This window comes from Podarcis pityusensis (assembly GCF_964106645.2).
Source record: "Podarcis pityusensis genome assembly, chromosome: 5".
In the NCBI taxonomy this organism is placed as follows: Eukaryota; Metazoa; Chordata; class Lepidosauria; order Squamata; family Lacertidae; genus Podarcis; species Podarcis pityusensis.
In genome coordinates, this window is record NC_138032.1 from 35641345 (window position 1) to 35665744 (window position 24400).

The 24400-nt window shown below is 40.5% G+C and overlaps 1 protein-coding gene and 1 long non-coding RNA gene across 8 annotated transcripts in view; one reads left to right on the top strand and one right to left on the bottom strand.

The window, feature by feature from the left end:
- LOC308477762 overlaps nt 1-12315 on the bottom strand; it is a 16820-nt gene extending 4505 nt beyond the window's left edge. Inside the window, exons 1-2 of the long non-coding RNA XR_013986698.1 lie at nt 11941-12315; nt 5618-5719 (exon numbers count right to left, since the gene is read on the bottom strand). This is a non-coding gene — a long non-coding RNA (uncharacterized lncRNA). The remainder of the gene's footprint in view (nt 1-5617; nt 5720-11940) is intronic.
- Nucleotides 12316-12427: 112 nt separating this feature from the next.
- FARP2 (FERM, ARH/RhoGEF and pleckstrin domain protein 2) overlaps nt 12428-24400 on the top strand; it is a 63189-nt gene continuing 51216 nt past the window's right edge. For 3 of the 7 annotated variants that reach the window (XR_013986694.1, XM_081006603.1, XM_081006604.1), the window contains exons 1-2: nt 12428-12546; nt 16993-17225. Coding sequence is in view for 5 of the 7 variants with exons in the window: in XM_081006603.1 (XP_080862729.1) it covers nt 17022-17225 (204 nt within the window). In the remaining 2 variants the exon portion in view is untranslated. Of the gene's footprint in view, nt 12547-12847; nt 12984-16992; nt 17226-24400 lie in introns of those variants that run through there. The other 4 variants (XR_013986695.1, XM_081006600.1, XM_081006602.1 and 1 more) reach the window with 2 other exon arrangements.

Here is a 24400-nt window from a genome sequence, read left to right on the forward strand (position 1 = left end):
GAGATATAAAAAGTGGAGTCCCTCTCAAGGACTGGTATTGGGACCTGTGCTTCTTAACTAGTTCATAAAGGATATAGAGTTAGGGGTGAGCAGTTCCAGATTTGCTGGTGATACTGAACTGTTCAGGGTTGTTAAAAAGATTGTGGAGAGCTCCAAAAGGACTTGCTTAAACTGAGTGAATGGGTGCTAAAATGGTAAATGGAATTAAATGTAAACAAGGGTAAAGTGATGCATGTTGGGGGGGAAATATGTGCTCATGAGGATTTTAACTGGCAGTAAATGGTCAGTGCACCTCAAAAGGCATAGAATTGCAAAAGGTTCATCAAAACTATCAAAAGGATAAAGCAGCATCCCATTAGAAAAAGTTGCAGCAATTGAGACTTTGGTTTAGAAAAGTTTATAGGGTTATGTGTGGCATGGAGAAAGTGGATAGAGAAAGTTTCTTTCTCTTATGACATCTAGTGAAGCTGAATGTTGGAAGATTCAGAACAGATAAAAGAAAGTATTTCATGCAGCTCATGGTTGATCTGTGGAGCACACTCTCGCAAGAAGCAGTAATGACCACCAACTTGAAAGGCTTTAAAAGAGAATTGGGACAAATTCATGGAGTGTCAGGCCATCAGTGGTTACGGCTATGCTTTGCCTCCCCAGTCATGCAGTAATGCTTCTGAATACCAGTTGCTGGAAATCACAGGAGGGGAAAGTGCGCTTAAGGGTTTGCCACAGTTAGAACTGGACTAGATGGGCCCTTGGACTGATCCAACAGGCTCTTGGGTTCACAAGAGAAGTTGAGAAGACACAGTTCTATTTAAAATGTTTGCATTTGGTGAAATAACAGCTTGCTAGATTCCAAGGTCCATTTATGTTCAGAATACAGTGGTACCTCAGGTTAAGTACTTACCGTATTTTTCGCCCTATAGGGCGCACCGGCCCATAGGGCGCACCTAGTTTTTTGGGGGGGAGGAATAAAGAAAAAAAATTATTTCCCCCTCCAGGCGCGGGGTTGGGGCGGGGAAAGCCCGAGCTTCCCCTGACCCCAGCCCCCAGAACAGGCTGCTATCTGCAAGCCTTGTGAGCCCTGCGGGAAGTTCCCACCGGGCTCCCAAGGCTTGCGGAGAGCTGCCCGAAGCCCGGGGTGCGCTCTCTGGGTTTCGGGCTGCAGGCTGCTGTCCGCAAGCCTTGGGAGCCCGGTGGGAACTCCCGCAGGCTCCCAAGGCAGGGGGGTAGCTTCCTGAAGCCTGGAGAGCGAGAGGGGTCGGTGGGCACAGACCCCTCTTGCTCTCCAGGCTTCAGCGAAAGCCTGCATTCGCCACATAGGACGCACACACATTTCCCCTTCATTTTTGGAGGGGAAAAAGTGCGTCCTATAAGGCGAAAAATACAGTAATTTGTTCCGGAAGTCAGTACTTAACCTGAAACTGTTCTTAACCTGAAGTACCACTTTAGCTAATGGGGCCTCCTGCTGCTGCCGTGCCGCTGGAGCACGATTTCTCTTCTCATCCTGAAGCAGAGTTCTTAACGTGAAGCACTATTTCTGGATTAGCGGAGTCTGTAACCTGAAGCGTATGTAACCCGAGGTACCACTGTAGTGTGATCAGTATTTGCAGGGATGCCAACAGGAATTTGGGGGCCCAACTGTACCGTAAGTTGATTGGGCCCTCTGCTGCAGTATTTTATGTTGTATTTGTATGCTTTTTCGCAAGTGGTGGTAGAAGGCCCAAATCTGGCTACACAATACAGTAATGTATCTGACAAGCAGAATGTATTATTTTTATCTGTAAGCTGCTATGAGTCCTTGTCAGGCGCTCCAGCTTCACCCATTGGCTTAAAATACTGAAAGGCAGGAAGCAAAGGTGCAATCAACAGCAGCAGAAAATAGAATTGTGACATCAGGATATTGACATCAAATTTGGATAAGGATCTGGTCCACCGGCCAAATCAGATTCCCCATCCTGCCTTTACTGCAGTCAAGCCCTCTCACTCTCTCATTTTAGCAGTAAATAAAGGAGGTTGCTTTCACTGGAGGTATCAAGGACAAACTTAAAATGGCAAATAATGGGAGCCTTTCTCAATTACCTTGCCTGGACCTGGAGATCTGCCTAAGCAGGCAGCCCATGAACATTAAAGGGTGCATGTTTTGTGATGCTTGAGACTTAAAGGAACACAAATGAAAAACAAGTTTTTCAGAGCGTTTAAACTGTAGCTGATATGACCAATATTTCTGATCCTGAAGGTGGTTCATTGATCAGTGTTCCTTTATATCTTCCTGCCTCAAAGATCTGTTCTTGTTCAAGCACCCTGACCAAAAATTATGAGGATTTATAATTTTTAGTATCTCATCTGAAAAGTGTTTAGTTTCTAATTTAATATTTTTTAATTATCAAAAGTTGGGGGAGGGAATTGGCAAAGCTGTGAATTTCAGTGAACTCCGATTGTACAGAATCTCATGACTAAATTAAAAACTGTAGAAAATAATTATAGGGCAATCCTGTATCTGCTTCCTGAAAAGTATGCCCCAGTATATGTGGGGCTTAATCCCAAATAAAATACACTAAAATGCAGTCTGAATAAATTAAATATATGATATATAAGAAGCATAGGGTTTTTGCAAAAAACTTCAAAACTGATTCATGAACTTTAGTTCAACAATTACATTATCACATATACATGTTTATTACTTCTTCATAGATTGTTATATCAAACAGCAGAGAACGCTGAGCATTGCAGAAATGTTGATATCTAAAATAAACCACAGTAATAGCTCTGCAATTACCAACCATATACTGAATCAACAAAAGGGGTGAAAGTCTGCATTATGTTTTTAAACCTGGATTATTGGAGCAGAATGTTAAACCTCACAGTTAAATGTTGGTAATCCTACCTACATTTTGTAGTATTGAATTTTCTTTCTTTCCATGACCCTTATACCAAATGAGCGAAAAGAGAATGTTTAGAGAGACTCCTTGCTTAAACATGTTTCTCTTTAGTTGATTAAAAGTTTGTTTAGTTTAATCTAGCTACAGATGAGGTAACCTTTTAAAAATTTACCAGCCTTTCAGTAATGGAAAAACTCGCTCCAGGCTTTTCTTTAGAGCTTGAACAATAGTCACAGGGGGAAGCAATTTAGCAGTGGAATCTTTTTTTCCTGTCGTTGGGTAAATAATTGCTTATGGCCACAATCCTATACTCAACTGAGAGAATGGACTTGTCCACATTTGAGCACTTGGCTATTAAACCAGTTTCCACCCCAGTAAAATGAGACAGGAGTTGTCCACACCAACAAATATTTGTGTATGAGAAGCAACTTCAGTCTTTTACATTCATAAAAATAGGCATTCCCTTTTCTGTTTGTCTCTGCCTTCTATTTAGCTGATTATCTTATGCCAGTTAAGAACAACAGAGGTTGCACTCAGTGGTGTGTGAACCTTGTTCTTTAAAAAAAAAATCCCAATTACTGTGCAAAAGCACCCTATCGTGCAACAGTAAATTTGCTTCTGGACTTTTCTGGTGTTGTAGAAATCTGAGGGATCAAAATAAATGTATGACTAAGCTCCTGGTGAAATAATCATGCTGTTGAAATGATTATGCATGACACCTAGGGAGTTTATGTTCATATGAGGCCCCAACTCTTGTCACTGCCACTGGTATGGTACATTTCCTCTTTGTGCAAGCAGAAAGTTTAGGAAATATACGTGCCACACAGCTATTCATAAGGGTACATTTGGTACGATGCCATCCAGCTACAGTGATGAGAGATGAAGTGAATCTAGATTGCTGAGGTTTGCTGCTCTGCCCAGTATTTCTGCTTCAAGGAGCTCATTTTTCACACATTGACCAGTTTTCTCATTATCTCCTTAACCATGCTCTAATGCAATGGAGCAAGGCAGGGAATGAGCCAGGAGAGAACCTATTGAGGTATTGGTGCATTTCACATTCCAACAGAAAGGTAAGTTCTCTCTCTGGAAATTTTGATATTTGTATGCTGAACAGTGTCCTATGTACAACCCAATGATGCAGTAGTAGCTGAACTCATTGGTAGCTTGTACTTCGAACAATGGATACAAATAATTCAGATTCAGCTGGAGGATCTGCCTTCCTCTCCAATCTGGTTATATATATATATATATATATATATATATGTTTAGCGGTACTAACTGCATTCAAGGTCACATAAGCTTATGCTTACGTTCTAATACATTCTAATAAAACTCGCACAATTTTGTGCCAATTTAATATATTTGAACTTGGAGCCAGTGTGCTGCGTGCAGATAAGAATGTAAGCAGGACAAAATGAAGGCAAAAGGCAAGTGTTTTGAGATAAAACAATAAGAAAAAAACAACTTACATTGTATTTACTGCTTCAAGTTTGGGAGCCCAAGTAAATTGATGAAGCAAATATTTGAATATATATAGCTAGCATGCAACAATTTGATTTAAAATTGGAAGTTTCCACTTTGGATTTGTTCTCCCACACCATGGTGCAAGCTCTGAATATGAACAGTGGATAAGAGTTGAAACAGCAGCAGCAGCAGCAGCACAACTGGACACTTTCTTCTGCCCCAGTTGAAACAAAACACATGTCCCATACTGAGCTCTACAGCCACAGCCAGCGCTGTAGCTCTCCAACAGTTTAACTTCACCCCTCAAAGGTGCACTCCTCCATTATCTCCTGAGACAGCCGGATGCCAACTAATATAGATAATTTACACTGGTGCCAGAACTCAAATTTAGCTGTACACATGTACAGTATGTAGGACTTGGGAGGAAACTTCATTGAGCAGAGTGGGACTGAGTAAATGTGAAATACTGTTTTATTCCTCTGCAATCAGGAATCATTCCCACAAGAGGGCGATACATCATCACATTTTAAAAAGATTTGGTTTGCAACGTCCCCCATTCACATGAGCAACATATCACACTTCGTTGGATGAGCGTCACAGAATAGACACAGGGACCTCACCTGTTCGCCAAAAAATCTCAAAGATTATAGACAGGGGCTCCGAAGTTGCATTCACAAGTTCCTTTAATATCCCTGGGTGCAATTCATCAGGCCCTAGAGATGTGAATTCATTTAAAGTAGCTAGGTTTTCCTTTACCACCTCTTTTCCTATCTTGGCTGCAGCTTCCTTTTTGCATCATTTATTCTGTTATCACAAAGTTTTTTTCTCAGTTTTCTCCACGCAGAGAACCTACTACATACTTGCTTGTTCCTCCTCTTGCTCCTAACATAGCTGAACAACCTCTTGCAAGCCTGAGCTCATTGTGAGCTTTGGCTCACTTGACCTTCACTCTGCAACTGTTGGCTACTCATGTATACTCTTCCTTACTGATTTCCTCTTTCTTACATTTCTTATACATGCCATTCTTAAATCTCAGCTCTTTAGATGCATCCCACTTTTATTTATTGTTGAAATTGTCTACATTTGTGCCTTCAATATTTCATCTTTAAAAAACTCCCAACCATCTTGGACTTCCTTCTCTTTGATAATTTCTGACCATGGGATCTCACCCAGTAGTTCCTTAAGCTTTTGGAAATCAACCTTCTTGAAGTCCAGAGTGCATGTCTGACTACACTCAGTTTTCCTTTGCTTGTGTACCATGAAACATAAAAGGATACAATCACTTACTCCCAAGGTTCCCAGTACTTCCACTTCATCAGTTCCTCCCTTTTGGTGAGGACCAGGTTCAAGATAGATGATCCCCTGGTTGTTTCTTCCACCTTCTGGGAAATGAAATTGTCAGAGATCTGCAGATGAAGGGCGGTGTACAAATAATAATAATAATAATAATAATAATAATAATAATGGAATTTGTTGGCCCTTACATTATTGGCAGAGTTTGAGTTCCAGCAGATATCAGGGTAGTTGAAATCTCCCATGACTACTATATTTCTCCTTTTTGAATGTTTGGTAATCTGCATCACTGAAGTTTTCACTCTGGCTTGGAGGCCTATCTATAGCATACACCCACAGTAAGGTCACTGCTGTTTTCTTCTCCTAAAAGTTTTACCCATTTACTATCAATTTGCTTTCCATGCTCCAGGTCATGGATCTCTTCACAATATACACATCCTTTACATATAATGCTCCTCCTCCTCCCTTTCTGTTTGGTCTATTCCTTTTGAACAAGGGTTGTTTATACATTATTTGCTAGCTTTGTTTTGATCACCTTCAGTGGGTATTTCTGCCTTGTTTTCTTTGCTTCATATTCTGTAAGCTTATTCTTTAGGAAGTAACAAGGCATTTGAACTTCAAAATTGATGAAAGAGAAGTTGCAGAGCATGTATGCATTTGAACATATATCTGTGCTTAGTGCAGTATGTTTGCAGAATGACGTTTTTCTTATAAGAGCTAGCTAAAACAATAAACCTGTTTTATCACCAGTAAGTACAATTAAAATCAATTAGTTTGCAATAATAGTTATTTTATCAACAATATAACTAAATATGCTCCCAGTATTTAAAGGATTAAAAAGAAAATAATTATGTGCTGCTATAAAATACATATACTTTTTGAGGCATTGAATAAAAGTAGGTAGTGCTTGTTGGTATCTACACAATACAATTCAAAATAACTTCTTACATGAGCCCTGTTGCTAACTTGCACAGTAAAGGCTTAGAGGACAAGCTATATTTACAGTTAACTATAATATAATGTATGTATATGATATAGGGGGTTTTCTATCTCTTTCATCTTTAAAAATTAAATTTGTTCCTTCATTTCTTGTAGTCTTCCCAAACCCCTTCCATTTACAGTGCTAGCTTCTTATTTATGCATTTGCTTAATTTTCTCACTGATGCTTTCAACTGCTCCCATCCTACTCTTTACAAGCTTGTGTAAAAATAGCCTTATTTTAGCCTTTGCTTTGGTCTAGTATGAAATAAGTTGCAAGGGATGTAATAATGGATTGGAGAGTCATTGTGACAAGTGTGGGGAACCTTTTTTGCGGGGCTGGCCAGCCTGTCTCCCTTTCTCTAGCCTCCCTATACAGTGGTATCTCGGGTTAAGTACTTAATTCGTTCTGGAGGGCCGTTCTTAACCTGAAACTGTTCTTAACCTGAAGAACCACTTTAGCTAATGGGGCCTCCTGCTGCCGCCGCACCACCAGAGCACAGTTTCTGTTCTCATCCTGAAGCAAAGTTCTTAACCCGAGGTACTATTTCTGGGTTAGCGGAGTCTGTAACCTGAAGCATATGTAACCCGAGGTACCACTGTACTTCCCCATGGTCCATCACCATGTAATAGACATAGCTCTTCTCATTGTGGGAAAGTTGCTGGCCACCACTGCTGTAAGGGGCTTCCAACAGCTTCCAACAGTGGTACCCACCCAGCCCATTCTCTGTTGCTAGCCCTTCCCTTAAGAAAGACTAGTGGGGGAGATATTGGGTGTTCATGGTGGAAGGTGACATCAATGGTGGCACCCAAGAGACAGAAAGGATAGAACCTTTTTAAATGGAAGATGTGCCTGATTCAGAGACGAAATCAGCTAGCAAGGACTGTGTGGATGAGGAATAGGCAAGAAATAGATTTCAGTGTTTGTTTTTATTAAAAGGCCAATGTGGGGTTAAGCTATAGAAATATCTGAGGAGCAAGGGTACAGCCTGTGAGCTTCCCATCCCTGCTCCAAAGAATGGGAACTTGTTTTTAGAATAGACATATTTCTTGTTTTTCAAAACCAGTGGCTGCTGGTGCCCTGCAAAAATGTTAGTTATTCAAGCTTCAGTAATTTGACCTGCCCAGCTCTGCTTGTGCAAACTTCTCCCTGACTAATGGAACAACAAGTTTACAGAAGTTTCTACAAATTTTCCATTCATTTATTTGAAAGCTCGTCTGAAATGGGGTAGCCTAAGCTAGTAAGACTGGCTGTGCCACTAGGGTGTGCAGGAGTTGGTTCATGCTACAAATCACTGATAGCCTTTTCCTCTATGAATTTGTCTAAAGCCATCAAAGTGGATTGCCATTATTATATCTTGCAGTAGATAATTCCACTGTTGTTTTTTTAAGAAAATACACAGTGCAGAAAAATGCTTCCTCTTGTCTGTCCTTAATCTCCCATTATTCAGCTTCATTGAATGATCCCAGGTTCTAATATTTCTCTTTATTTCTCTTTCAGGTCAAAGCAAACTGAAAAAGGACAGAAGACATCCCAACATCAAGCTGAGAGTACAGGCATCAAGCCCCTGCCTCACACAAGAGAGAGTGGCACTTCTTGATAAGCAAATTATTCAAATGCTGGCAGGCATTGCCCCATGGCATCTTGAGAACTACAGAGAACCACTGCAGGCACTGATGCTTCTTGTATACAGAGTGAACACTTGCCACTTTAGCTAATTGCATCTTTGCCATGGAAGGCTGTTGTGGTTAGTAGCACAGTTGTGTGGATGCCATAGGTCCTTAGTTCATTCTCTGTGCCCTGCATCAAGAAGTCCTCAAGTCACAGACAGACTGAGCAAATTCAGGCATAAATCTTTCTTTTCCTCTCATGCTAGACAAACAGACAGACAGACAGAGACACACAAGGGTGTTGCTTTAAATACCTCCACACCCTTCCTTAGTGTGGACCATGTGGTGGTGGGCCACGTGGTGTGCAAAATTTAGACTTTTGTTCTTGGCCATTCATCAAGAACATAAGAGCTGCTGTGATGGGGAGAGGAAGCTTTCACCACAAGTAGGACCATCTGCACATGGGTCCTTAGAAAATGCTAAATTGGACATTTTGAGTGCAAGTAACATAAACCTCAGTAATTTTTGATTATACTCTTTTAAGTTCAGAAAACTACATTGGTTCATGTGGGCAGAAGGCCAAAGGGCAGTCTCTCTCAAACAGCACAAATGACAGGGTGTTAGCACTTCTAAGGAATTCTGCTTCTCTCAAATGTTCATGTTCCTCCCTCACTTTCTAATGGTTGGCTGTTGTCTTTCCACCCACTAATACAATTTAGATCCTAAACTTCAGTTTTAAAAGGAACGATACTAAACTCATAATACAAACTGAAGTAAAATTAAACTTGGCCCACTACATTATTTGTTGACCCACCAAGCTGAATACAGCTCATTAAATTTATGTACTGTGACCCACCAGGGGCCTGAAAAAGTATGCTACTGCAAAAACAGGGGACATTATCAAACCTGGCAGGCCACAGTACATATCAAATAGGCTGCATTTGGCTAGGTGTGTCCCAAGCTATGCAGGCCTGCCCTAGACAGTGACCTTGACACTTAAGAAGGTTTACTACATTAGCTGCTGTATCAGTCAGGAAATGCAGACACAAAGCCAGGCAAGAGAGTCTCGTTTATTTGATGTGGGAGGTGGGAGCAAGCACTTAAATTGATACTAGAATTATAATTCATTATGGGCAAGGAAAATAATTAAAAATAAATGTCACCTTAGTGTTTTAATCACCTTGGTGTTTTAACATTCATTAGCAATGACACTGGGAGCTAAGGTGAGATTGTCTTACTCAGCAATTGGAGAGAACAGAGCTTGCATGTTTTCCCTTACTCTATTGTAAGTTAAAGGTTTAGATAGTTTAGGGTTGTTGTTGTTTTAAAAAATGGAAGCTGTAATGATATACGGGTGAGTCTGGATTATCCCATCTGCTGCAACCACCAAACTCCTATGATCCTTGAATGAAAACGAATCACTGGATCTTGATGGAATCCACCTGAGCATTCTAAAAAGACTGAAGGATTAAAATGTCAATCTTCTAACAAAAATCTGTAACTCGCCCCAAAGCTTGGCATCCGTCAGAGAACTGAAAGGAATCTATGTGGCACCAGTGTTTAAAAGAGGTTGGTTCTATGAAGTTACAGGCCCATTAGCTGAACATTTGTTAAAGATAAAATCATTGATCATACTTAATAGTAAGACTTGCTGTAGAATCAACATGGCATGGCTTCTACAAAGCTCTGACTCACTATCCTTTTAGAGCTCTTTGAAAGTCTTCACAAGCATGTGGCGAGGGGAAATTTGGTAAAAATTATATACTTGGACTTTCAAAAGGCTTTGACTAGAACTCTTGTCAAAAATTCATAATTCAAAAGGACTCCCTGTAACCGTTGAACAGCTGATCAGTAATTTCAGCAAGCCTTTTTGCAGTCCATCTGCAGATGCAGTTTGGATTCAAACCGTACCTGTAAATGGGCAAAGAAAGGCTCACTGACAGTGGATATAGTAGTAATGGTTCTATATAGATAGCTATAAGCAATCTCCTCTAAGTTTAGATACCACATGCTATAAATACCAGTTGTATGAGAACAAGAGAATTAGAGGGCTATTCATGTCCTGCTTGTGCGCTACCTGTAGGCATCTTGTTGGCCAGTGTGGGAAACAGCATGCTGTACTAGACAGGTCTTTGATTTGATTCAGCAGTCCTTTTATGTTGTGTGTCAAAACTGGCAGAAGACAAAACCTCTAAACAAAGCCATCTATTGTTTCAGAAGTTGTTCACTGTCTTTTTGGCACCCTAACCCACTGGTACCAGAATGGTGCATTCCAGATGCTGTGGACTATAACTTCCACTGGCCTCATCTCCCACAGCCAAGTCAGGGAAGATAGATGTTATAGACTAAAATATATGGAGGACACCTGCCCTAAAGATCTGATAGACGCCTCTAAAAGTTAACATCATGCATTGGTTTATATAAGCTTTTGGGTGCCTACTGGCTAATTAACAATTAAAATAAGATACACTTGTAAGAATAATTTGAATTGCAAACTTATTTGGTCTGGACTTATTATTGTGTTCTTAATCATACATAATACATGTGAAAGATGGCAATCTTGCCATCATATCTGAAGTGTGTTGATAGAACCTGATTGTTTCCATTTATATATGTAAATATGGGTCACCAAGTTTTTTCTCTGATTTAAAAAAGAGCCCAGCTTTTAATGGATTTTTGTATATTAAGTGTTTGGATAAAATGCTCATCATTGTACCTCTTCAGAAAAGGAACAAAAATAGTACAACACACACTTGTTTCATTAGATCTGGGATTTCTGTCCCTTCTTCCCCAACACACATTGAGCAACACTCTTCAAAACATGATAATAACTCTTTAGCACTATCAGGAACATATAGAGCAAGCTTTAAATAAATTTATCAAGCCACCACCCTTGAAAAGTACATATTGCTTATGCAATAGGATTATGGAAACACGTTGTCAGAGACACTTAGGGGAAAGGGATAGTCATCCACAACAGGAAGAATGTTCCACATTATTTTGAATGATAAGTATTATTTTCCCTTGCTTATCAGTTAGGTATGGGTTGATGCATTACCTAGGATCAAACTACAAAGCTAGGCTCCTGTAAACCCACTTGTTCCACAAACTCCTCCTCTTAATCTTCCTCTACAACTAAATTGAAGGGCTGATCCATGCTGTCATTTGTCCCATGTCAAACACGTTTTTAATATGAAATAATTGTGCAGAAAGGTCCTTGCATTTTCCATTTACAGGAGCATTATACCACCTGTAAATACTGAGAAAGAAAACTGGGTAAAAGGATCATCATACCCTGCTTGATCTAATCAAGGAAGGCAATTATTTCCGATGACGTTCACGATTTTAATTTAAAGCGGTTTTTGTATTCCTCCCGCAAGTTGCATGTAAAACTCTACTGACACTATATAAAAACTGCCAATGCTTTTCAACTTCTCTTCGGCTTTGAGTGTGCATTTGTGAAAGACAAAAGCGCAACTTCACATACGTTTGCCTTCTCAAGTTTCTGAACGTATGGGTGGGCCACGCATTACAACAAACACGTTTGAGATCCCCCGAATTTTATTTGTTTTGTTTTGCCTCAGCTGCGAGGAGAGGCGTCGTGTCTGATTTTTTTTTTAGTTTACTTTTGTTTTACTCCACACCTCATTCTCCCCCACCCCCCACATCCCCAAGAGCTGCAGGCATCTGGGGAGTGGCTGCCGTGACTTTCCCTTACACGTAAAGAAGCTTGGCAGGAAAATCTCGTCGCTTTCACCGGTTCAACCCGATCCAGCTTCGCACTGACGAGCGAGGTGTGGTTGCGGAGACAGAAATGGCAGTTGGGCCGGAGAAGAGCTCCGGTGGGGTCGAGCGCGGAGGCGGTTATGGGGCAGCCTCTGACCGAGGCAGTCAGGAGAGAGGTCCTTCGCTTGGTCCCATTACTCCTCAGTGCCCTTATTATGGTGGCGCCTGTGGCAGTTTAATAGCCTCCGGTAAAGGCTGTTAACTCCGTCGCCGCGCCTCGCTCGCTTTTCTTCCTTCGAGCCACCCGTAGCCGGGAGTGAAGAGCCCCGCCCAGTAAGCAGGTCCCGCCCACCGCCGAGGCTGCTGACTCGGGGCTCGCGGAAGAGAGCCGTTGGAGCCCTGCCTGAGGAACTCCGCGGCAGCCAATGAGAGAGGCGCTTCTGGCGCGAGGGGGTGGCGGCGATGGCGCCGGCCTCCTGAGGGGAGGATGGGGGGGGGCGGAGGGAAGCCGAGGAGGCGCGCGAGAGCGGGGAAGTGGGCGCGCAGCTGAGGCGGCTGCGTCTCGCGGTGCGGTCGTCGACTGAGATGACGGTCTGAGGTGAGAGCGGGGCTGCGGGGAAGGGAGGAGAAGAGGCGAGCTAGGGAAGGGCGCATTCCTCGCCCGGGAGCCGTCGAAGTCGGTGCTGGGCTCCTCCAACCCTCCCTCGGAGTTGCTTGGAGTGGGGGGGGGGCGCTACCTCAGCAGCCCCCTTTTCCCGCTTCGGTTTGCCGCCGCCAGCCTCTCTCGGCGGCTTCGTGGCCCGAGGGGACTCGGAAGCTGCGGGGTAGGGGGAGGTCAGTCCGTCGGGGGCGGGAGGGGCGTGAATTCAGCGGCAGAAAACACGACCTTTGCTCGGGAGAGCAACACGGCCGCGTCCCTCATCCCCCGCGGGGCGCGGCAGGGCAGGACGAGCAGCGCAGAGTCCCTTTCCGAGAGGCGTTGAAGGAACGGTTTTCGGCGGCTGCTGTCCGGTTGCTTCGCCCGACTTAAACCTGGTGTGTTACAAGTGGGCTGTGCAATTCTGAGATATGCAGGGGGGCATCCTTAAGTGTTGCAGTTCAGCATGCTTTTAGAACTTCTTGTTGCCTTCCCTTCCCAATGCGAGCTCTGTTCCTAAATATGAGACGCGGCTCTTCCCCCCGATCGCGTTTTTTTTAACACCACCTGGCGCATGCTGCTCTCATTATGGTTGATTTGGTGCAAATAACGTCAGTTTTTCCAAGACGTTGGTTTCAAAGGGCATACTTGAGGGTTCCTCCCCCCCTCCACTTCTAGAAGGCTTGTAGAGTACTTACTTACACACTACTTTCAAAGGACGGTAATTAGGTGGCCATATGCTCACATAGTTGTTTCTAATTATTTATGCAACCCAGCCTTTGATAGCGTTTAGCTCTAATGAGGAGCCTACGTGCTTTATGCTTTGGAGTTTTGCAAAAAAAATAATGCTCGTAGACCCCACCCTACAGGCTTGGTACAAGCTTCCCCATGAAACCTCCTGGTACCTTGCTGTGTGCGCCATTATTTATACTGCAGCTATGGCCAGTGTGCAGACGCACAATGATAAATACTTACATGTGCAATCATTATACTAACTAGATTCTCTACATGTGAATTTCAGAGTTAAGTCTTAGCTATATGGAGATGTCTTCCTGAAAATCTGCAATATGTGAAACTTCCTGAAAGGATTGTTCAGACTGCAGCTTCTCTGGCATCTAGTTTCATAGTGTGAAAATGGAATTAAAAGGAAAATATTGCAAAAATAAATATCTAATAGTATAAGATGATAGGTGTACTGATCCAGTTCCTGTTTTGCTGTTTTGAATATCTTGTCAATATTCTGTTTGGATCAATACTCTGTATGGCTTGTAAGTGTCTCAAAATGGCCTGATACAGTGGTACCTCGGGTTACATACACTTCAGGTTACATACGCTTCAGGTTACAGACTCCACTAACCCACAAATAGCACCTAGGGTTAAGAACTTTGCTTCAGGATGAGAACAGAAATCGTACTCCGGCGGCGTGGTGGCTGCAGGAGGCCCCATTAGCTAAAGTGGTGCTTCAGGTTAAGAACAGTTTCAGGTTAAGTACGGACCTCTGGAACGAATTAAGTATTTAACCCGAGGTACCACTGTACTTGGAAATCCCCTTTCTGCCAAGTTATTTTAGTCTAGTAAATTATATCTCTTGTAGACATTTAGTTATATTGTAGTAGACTTCATGCAGTTGATCCAAGGCCACCTCTGCCCCATTTCAGAGCCTATTGCCAGCTACTGCCAGCAGGAACACTGCCAGCAGTAGAACTACACCCACAGAGCTTTCAGCAGGTGCGCCAGAAGCCTCTGTGGAGGAGGTTTCTCGCTGACTAGTGAAGCCCTTTGCTGGTAGGAAGGCATCTCTGTGAAGTTCTAACCCCCTCAAGGTTATGGATTGGGGAGTTAGTGTTGTTCCATCCATTGAGTGGGTTTGCTTTGCTTTTTAGCTGGAGTCTTTCATCATTTGTATAATTGGGATTTCAGTTAGGTAGCACTGCTGTGGTAAAGCTTATGTATGTCCAAATTTGCATTTGCAGCTGTATCAGCGGCACACATGGATTTTTCTTGTAGGCTTGGGGGAATAGTAGATTCTGTATACAGTATTTGTTGCAGTATCCTTTGATAACTTTTTGTGTTTGATAATGTTTTGCAACAATTGTGTCCGTCCCGTCCCCCCCAATGGAGGGTATGAGGATTAATATTTTTCTTAAACCATTCTGGGCTTTCTGTTGTTGATAAAGAATGCATTTTCATTTACAATTGCTGTCTTGCCACATATTTCTGATACAATGCCTGAAAAGTTATCTTCCATCTAGGGTACTCCTCTTGTGCTGCTGCTTATCCCCAAGTCTCATGCAAGGCAGGCACAAAAAGGTTTATATCAGTTATTGCTGAGGTTTGGGCAGCAACAGTTAACACTTAACTTTTCTGAGGATGGAAATTTACAAGCATGCCGTGCTATTTATATCTAACAGTTTATTTTAGCTAAAGTACTTTGATTCTATTCTAGCTATTGATTTGGAATGTTGTGTTAGCCTGTTCTTTCTTAGGAGGTTTAGGGCAGGTAGTAGTTAAGTACACATACTAAAAATACGTTTGTTTGAAAAAGAGACACTAAAGCTCACCCATCACAACTCCATTTGCAATCCCCTTGTCCAAATAAATAAATGTGTCTGTTGTTTCCAGAAGATAGACCTGGACTTAATGGATTACATCCAAAGAAGCCTGCCTGATTGTGCAATAGGATTTTCCTACTTCTCCCCACACATCCTGTAGACCCCTGACCCCACCTGCTCTAGAGTGTTCCCAGAAGATATACCCGAACTTAATGGGTAGTCCCCAGTTCAGCCCCAAAATCTGCTCTAGGGGGTTTTATTAACTGGAACAGATTTGGGGGGCTCTTGGGAGACTTCAGGGGGGAAGAGAAGAGGAAGTCCTGTTGTATAAGCGGAAGTCTGCTTGCACAGTGTTGGATGTCTCTCAGTAAAGCTCTGAAAGATGGGAACTAATAAAGGCAAGGAAATGTTTTTGTTGGTTGGTTTAACAGAATTTATATGACGCTTGAGTGTAAAATTTTTTTTCCTTTAAGTGGTTTACAAAAATAAGTTACTGAAAGTGCCTTTCTACACATGCACCAAGAAATAGCTCACAGTTGAACACAGAAATTATGACTGGACAAACCTCAATGTCTGAATCAACCTAGTGTATATTACTGCTTGCTTCAGAACTCACACTGCATTAATTGGTTACAATATACTCACTGTTCTATTGTTTCAGTTATACTGAATGGACAACTAAAACTGGCATTCCTGACTTGGCTGTTGCAAGCTACTGGTCTTCTAAGTTAAGCAGAATTAGAGATTTTGTCTGTGAAGTAGCAAACTTGCCACAGTTGAGAGAGCTTATATTTGGCTTTCAATTCTGGAAAGCTATACCCAGAGCAATCTTTGCAAATGTTATGGGTTTGTGATATTGATTGACTTAAGCTTGGAAGATGGGAGTTTCATTGGGAGGGAGGTTTGGAAGTACTCATAATATGCCATATTCATGAGTTATTGGCCAGTTGTTTAGACGGCATAATTAACTTGTTATGCTACTATCTGGCGTAAGCTAACACAAAATGCAGTATGCTGTAATGAATATGTTTCATGCTTTGACAGTTCCATATATTTATTCAAGTTGCTATGCAGCCTCACTACTAAAAATGGAAGGTTTTATCTGTTTTAGATTTTTTTGTTTCTGTCTTTCCCTCTTTATACGTACCCACTTGCTGCATCATTCTGGCACCCATATTAATCCTGGATTATGGACAGGTTGAATCTCCCCGATTCCTTACTTTGCCCCTACTTCAATCCAGGGGTGGACTACAGGTTTAGGAAGGTTCCACTTTCAAATCCATCTTGCACAGTCCACTTAACTTTTTTGTGTTTTGCCCCAAGATGAAGTAGTGAGAAGGATGACATAACTCTGAGGCTCTTGCCAACTTCAAATCCTCAACAAGTAATTAGTAAAGCAACATATTCTAGTATTCTTACTTCAAAGATTGAATTTCAATCTATTTTACAACTTTCTTTGAAAATGGATTTGATGTTTGAGCCCCAAATACAGAGTGACGTCCTGAATGTGTGCACCAATTCTCATCTGGATGTTTTAATCTTCATGGGAGGTTATTGTGTTGTGTCTTCCTTGAGCTGGATTTGGAATTCAGAATTCTATCCTAAATATGTGTACCAACTTAATTTTTGTATCTCAGTGTTCAGAGGAGTTGTTACGTTACTCACTCATGCATGCTGAACAGGAGGAATTGCCCCCAAAATCTTGTTGTGGGTAGTGAGTGTACAGAGCTGTAGAGCAACTTTCAACAGCTAATTGTTATATTTTTGCACAAATTCATGGTGTACTGACTTTAAAATCATGGTGTACTGACTTTAAAAGTTATTAAAATAAATTATTTGTATTTTTCTCTCTTAGTTCATTGGATTGTTGCTTGATGGTGGAAAATGGGCGAGATAGAAGGCACTTACAGAGTGCTGCAGACTCCAGGTTCTCGTTTGGGAGTCCAGAAAAATTCTGGAGTGAGCACCCTGGAATCAGGACAGAACCTCTCCTCTGCTATAGCCTCAACACCTGCTAAAACACATGAGAGGTCTCTACAAATAAGGATAAAGCATTTGGACAACACTGTGGAGATACTTGATATTGAGGTAAAACTTTCAGTATAGCTTTGGATTTTTGTCTGTATGCAACATGGAAAAGGGATTCATTTGAGAAAGGGAGTGAATCATAGAAAATGCACTTAATGAGGTTAAAAGGTCTTTAGCTATTCTGGTGAGGCATATAGGAACAACATGTAATGTTACAAATATAAGAATCTCAAGATCAAATCAAACACATGGTTTAATTTATTTATTTTCTCACTAAAACCCCATTACATATGGGACTTAAAACAATGTTAAACCACCATGGTAAAAATGTATTTACCTCCCTATATAGTCTGTATGTGGCCATGTAAGCAGGTGTCCTGTTCTTTTGGAGGACTAGTTTATTGTTAGTGCCCCTGTTCTTAAATGGGGTGGAGGGATGATATGAAGCAAATGGGGGAAGTGAAGTGGTTTTTCCATTTTTGACTGATAAGAAGTGCCCCCAGCCAAAATGTCTAAATATTGTGAAACCTGGAGGAAGAAATACATAAACAGGATAGTCTTGAGTCTACCGCTGATGTACACCTTGGCTAGGGCCAAATTGGCCTTTTCTGTTCCCACCCCCCACCCCAGTCATGCCTGTGCTCATATTGATAGAAAACAAGAATTCTGAAGCACCTGTTTAGGAGTGTTCTAAATTAATCTTTTCTGTAGTTTCACTTGGAGGAGAGAGGCAAAACTAGATTATCATTCTAGATTATCATTAAGCAATTAGTGGGGGAAATGCTTTATGCCGTTTACCCCTGATACTTTTAGGTAATGTATTTCTTCATAAATGTAGGATACGATTTCATTACAAATGGTTGTACAATTCCTTTAGTCATAAATGCTTCAGAACATTGCTAGGTGAAATTTTCTTGCATAATTCAGATATGAAGTTCTTGCTTAAAGTTTCTGAAAGAAAATCTAATGTAGCTTGATATATAATTTTATTGCCAAAGAAGTACAGATTTTATCTTGAATGTGTGTCTCTTGTAATCATATTTTCCCACAACTGGAGCTTCCCAAATGTGTCATTTGGTGTAGGCTGTTTGAATTGGCTATCATACTAAATAATGTTTCCACTTCTTGATACAGACTAGTTGCCCACACTTTCAGATGCACTGTAATAGAGTGAGTACTTTATTTTGTGTTCTGTAACTGTTTTGTGTGAATTCTCCTCCTGCACTAACTGATGCTGTGACCATCACTGACCCTGATTAAAAGAAAACCAAGTATGTTCCTTTGAGTATTTCAGTGTAATCCACCTTCATACAACTAGGGGAGAGGATTTTCTAGAAGGGATTTTCCAGAGGTGACTTAAGTATCCTGTGACTGCTTAACAAAATATATTAACATGCCATCAGGGTGCAGTTAGTTAATGCACGTAGCCAGTTGCAGAGCACATCTTCCAGTTGCACGAAGAGAGTGGAAAAATAATTCTTAAATTCTTTTGAAAGCTATTGAGTATTAGAATATTCTCTTTAGCTATTTTTTAAATAATTGTCTGATACTTTTTCTTTAGATTTCTTAAATTACTGTTTGGTATTTGAGTCATTTTAAGTTTTCCCGGCTTGTTGCAATAAGTTATCTATGTAAGGTCTGAATCCCACAAGTGAAAATGGCCTGCTTTCAAACTTTCATTAAGTTGGGGTTAGACAAGTCAGATTCTATTATTTTATCATGTGTGGTTTATGTGCCACTTCAACAGGCATGGTATAAAAATGGGCACACTTTGCTCTTGTTGTCCTAAATCAGTATTTTAATGTCTTGATTTACTTAAAATAAAATCTGTATATGGTTGACCATGACTCACTACATTCTGAGGTCTAAAATAAAGAACTGTTTTTGGAACTCAGAAAGTTTATTGAGCTATACAGGAAGTAATCTGGAAGTTTTTACACAAGGCTGTGATTTCCTGTGGTTATACAGGAAAAAACAGCTGCTAACTAAAGGGAAATATAAAAGCATAAATACACAAACAAAACCCCAGTTAGGCTAAAGAAGGTTTGTTGATTTGAAGGACTGATGGAAAGAAAAAGATGTTAAAATAATTTCATCAGCTGACTACTTGTAAACACATTGTAGGAGTTTGTGCTGTGAAGTTACTTTTGACAATATGCGCATGTAGCATGTAGCAGTTTTTAGGACAGCATCTGGCAAATGCCCAGTATTCCATACTGCTCCCAAAGAAGGAAATAGACTTAACTCAAAAGGTTGTTGTTTTTTCCCCCTTGGCAGAGACAATCTTTTCCTTATTCTGATTTTTCTTTTGGTCATTCTTTCATAATGCATTTGTTTTATTTCGTGAAGCTGTATGCTATGAAAGTGTTAACCACTTTAAATGTGCAAAATGGGGGAGGATGAACTCTTTCAAATCCCTTTAAATACTGTGCTATAAGAATCAAAAAGATGTTAGGATAGTCAGTGCCTTGTTGGTTGAGTAGGAAAAAAATAGACAAAATTCCAGAAAGAATCATTGCCAGATGTTTGTCATGACTCTGAATACTCTAAATATGGCCAGTTAACTGCCTTGAGCTTATTTTTATCTGTCCTTAGAAGAGACCTATAATTCATGGCTGTGGATATTACAGGTTCTTCTTAAAAAACAATTTTCAATTTCCATTCTCCCTGTTATTTGGACTGCTATATTGTTAAGCCTGTTATTTTGTTAATGGCTTGACTTTCTTTTGAAACCGTTTTTGAGAACAACTGTTTTACCTCCCATGAACTACAAGCCAGTAGCAAGAATTGGGCTTCAGCTAGCACTTGGTTTAGTTGTGTTAAATTGTGTTTCCTTGACAAAAGAACTCATTTGTTCCTGGTAATGGCATTTACTTATAACTGATTTTTCAGTGGAACATATTTGAGTCGTTTGGGGGTAACTAAAATTGTTATCTAGCACAGAGACATAGTGCCCTAATTGGCAACCACATTGGCCAGTAGCTTGTCTGCTCTTTGGCCTGCTTCTCATGTCATGTTAAGCCAGTATTAAATCCTGGTTTATTTAAACAATGGTTTATTGAACAAACTAGGCTCAAGTTAAATGATGATCTGCAGTCAGTCAAACTAACTGTAATTTGTTTCAGCATATTCTGTCCTCCTATTCCACTTCTTGTCCTCAGCTGTCTCAACCTGTCATCCACTAAACCTTTGTGGTGCCCAACTGCTGACATTGCCTCATTTCCCTTTCCATTGGTTGGCTGTGAGAGTGATGGTGTGTCAAACAGTTACCCTTCCCCTTTGTTCCTCCAAGAAATATTCATACTTTGTACCTTTAACACTTTTCATTTTTCTCTGCAATTGCACTTTTATTTTTTGTTCCATAACTGGCATGCAGTACCATGAAGTCATGCTTTGAGTTTAGTAAGCATTACTTGCTTTGGCACTATTGCATCTCATTCTCTACCCATTTCTTCTGTTGCTGGAGGGTTTCTTTTTTCTTTTTTTCTGGAAAGACTGCTTTTACTAATTCACATTTAAGTACTTTCATTTTTTAGTTGTAATAAATGTCCAGACCTCATAAGAACATAGTTCAGATCATGAAAGATCAACATAGGAAATGTTTATTGGGACTATTTGACAAATTAAGGAATGCAGTACAATATTAGATCATCACTCCCTGAACTTCAGAGCATGGGAAGTCACCCAAATATATATAATTTGGCATGATTGTTCAGCTTTTTTGATTGTATGATAATTTGGAATGTTTTAATGTGGTTTTTATTGGATTGTTAAAATGGAAAATTTAATCATTTTTTAAAAAGAACATAGATGAGATCAGTGCTTTTTTTCTGGAAGGGATGCATACCCCTAAACATTTTGTGAATCTAAGTTTGGCTTCATTGAGGGACAGTATTTCAATATTAGTAGGAAAGTGAGAGTACCCCTAAACATTTTTTTTAGAAAAAAGCACTGGTTGAGATTAGCAGTTTCTGTACTCAGTTGACATTGACACTATCTCAGAAAAGATGCTGCTACCACTGCCCCTTAAGAGCCTGATGGCAGTAGAGACCTTGGTGGTGTTTTGTGGACCACATTGTGCCAGCCTTTGTCACTTGCTAGTCTGTAACACAGTAGTTCCTTGTTCTAATTATTTGCATTTACCCAGAATTTACACATAGTCCTTGGAAGTGTCATGGAGATGGTCAGATTATGAGGAAACAGGGGAGGAATTCAGGGAGTTCAAGCTGGATAACCCTGGGGAGGGTCCTGGGAGGATAGGGGAGGTGAACCCCAAAAAGTGTCTGAGCCCAGGCAGAGGCCGGTAATCAAGGGATTGGAGAGCTGCATCCAGGGGAGAAACCAAGTGGTCTGGCAGAGGAGCTTTACGCTCCTGTGACACCAGGACCTCTAGTCAGATCCCTCTTGCTGTGGAGTCAGCCCTGGCACTGTCTCCTTCAAGGGAGGAGGCAACTGATGCTGAGCCAGCACCCAACCCTACCTCCATCCCCACTGGTGAGGCACTGTTGTTGACAAACTTTGTAAGCCCAACCTATTGAAGAAGTGCCTGTTTGCTTGCCCCATCCCAGGACTAGGCTGGTCATCATGCTAAGTACTATCCCTCACTGTCCTTCAACAGGAAGATGCAGGGTATGTGTCTTGGTTTACACTTAGCCGTGTGTCTATACCTTTTATGCATCTGTTGTACCTTCTAACCCGCACCTTGCCTTTTTACCATTCTGATTTATTGATTAAATAGCTCATCAGAAACTGAACTAAGAGTTCAAGTTATTCATCAAGCAGTGAAGGTCAGGACAAGAATCTTCTTTGTTTTTCTGAAAATAAGAATACATTGCTATACAATGTAAAATTGCACAAGAAAATGTTTGTTAAACTTTATTACCTTGTTTTGCTTCTCAAAATGTTAAGCCTAGCATGTACTGCTTTTCCTCACCAGCTATTTCTGTCCCTGCACTTTTGCAACTCCTGTCTCCATGCCATGTCATCACTGCTCTAAGATAATTCTTACATTGCATAAGTCAAGGACTTGCCATCCCATTTCCTTTAGCAGTCCTAGTGAGAACACCTTGGGGAAAGTCTATGCACATAGGTTTAGCATGAAAATATGCAAAATAGTTTCACACACACACCACCTTCTTGGAGTTCTGTACTTCCCAATTTGTTATGTACAGGTGTAATTTTTGTAGTTGTTTCATTGTCTGCCTGGTAGTGAATTATAGCGCTGCTAAAATAGTAATTCCACATTACTGAAACTTATGAAGAGCTATATGAGTTTGTCATAGCACTAAAATAAATTCACAACATCTGTGCTATATTAAGGAATATTATATAAATCTCAAAAGTTGCAGGATTATATTTGTCCTTGCTTTCTATTATTTTTATCCTGCTGTTTAGCCTAATAGCATCACTGTGACTTATAACCGAATAAAACAACATCAAAATGTCACAGCATCATAAAAATGGGATCAGTGATGTTGGGACCTACCAGTTTGGTCTGTGAACAGCAGATATGAGCAGGGCTACAATTTGAAGCTGATAATTTCACTTTAATGAGTTTACTGTGAGAAGGGAATAGAAGAATAAGCAATTACTCTTTAAAATGAAATGTTTAACTTAATAGCTGCTGTTGGAACTGCTGAGCGGAAACATCATCTTATATCCATCTGTCATGTAGCTGACTTGTTTGATGACTTGAATTCCTGAGTAAACTGGTGTATCCAGGTAGTTCATATGTATTTGTATGTATGTATTTTTTTCTCATGAGATTTTAATGGGTCTGTAGCATGTTCTTGGATTACATGTAAATGTGTGAGTGACACTGTCTTCAGATTTTGAAGTTTATCAGAAAAGATTGAAGAAACTGGGGCAGTAAAGCACTTAGCATTATGTCTTGTGTGCTGGCCCCGTTTTAAAGATTTTCTGAGAGTTTCTAGCATAGCTTGCAAGGCCAAGATGGATTGTTTAAATAAGGCTGCTGATGTATTCCAATCTTCCTGTGGACATGTTTACCTGCTATTAACATGGTATCAAACTACAGTGTTTTGTGGGCAGTGGCCTCTTCAGTCTTCTGTGTGAAAAGCCAGGATAGCCAGATCAAGGTTTTATATCATTGTATCTACTGTAGTGTGTTGTAATTTTGATGGCAGAAGCTGAAATCCAGAGAAGTACTTCGGGTTTACCCAGGGGTCTCTGCATGTCCAGTGGAATTCCTGACTCCCCCCACCCTTTGTACAACTGAACCTAAGTCATATCATTACTCTCTAATAGTGACCCTAAAGTGACCTCTAATAGTGCTTGTAGAGCTAACACAACCTGGAAATATTTATTTCTTCAAATGCCAGTGGAAATGATTTTTGTGATTGTATGAATAAGGCTTATTCTGTATCACAAACTGCTTATCAAACTCCCTTCAGTTTCAGAGGAGATTTTGTAGGGGGGATGCTGTTGAGGAAACATGTCTCTTGGTCATGCAAAACTAGTCATAATAGTTTTCTGGGCTTAGGTGACTGGAAACAGTGTTCCTCGTACCTGTCACAATTGTTCTTCAGTCATATTGATGTCCTCAGTTTGTCAGGAAGAATACTAAAATAATTATTAAAATATTTAAAAGAGCAAATGAAGATTGTTTTTGACTGGACTCTGTGCAGAATGTCCAGCTTGTGTATAGTCTGCTTCTTAACTTGGAGAAGGAAAGTGTGTTCATGTCCTTACAGTTTTATTATACTTCTGACTTAATCTTGCTTGTTATGTTTCATTGAAGATATTTAATTTCTAAAAATAAAGAACCATTAATTCAATTACATTTTGCTTCAGTTTTTTAATGACTGAAAGGGGATTGTATCTGACTAAAATCATATGAGTAGAGAGTCAGATACAAATCAGAGCTTTTAGAGGGTCACAGAACTTCCTAATTACCGGTGCATCATGAAATGCATTTACCTACAACATTTATATTGTTTCGTTTGTTATTGTGTTATATATTTTTGTATTTTTATACTGTGATCCTCAGATGAAGGTTGGTATATAAATTCAATAAATAAATAATATCACTTTTCTGCAAGTGTACTCAAAATAATATGTAATTCAAAATAGTGGCATACAATCTTATGGATATGAAACAAAAAGAAAAAGAAATGAGAGAAAGAGGGAAAATGTTCATGTACCAATCTTGCATAGTGTTACATAATTGTTTTAATGGCCAGGTGGAATGGCTAGTGAGTGAGATTGAGAACATT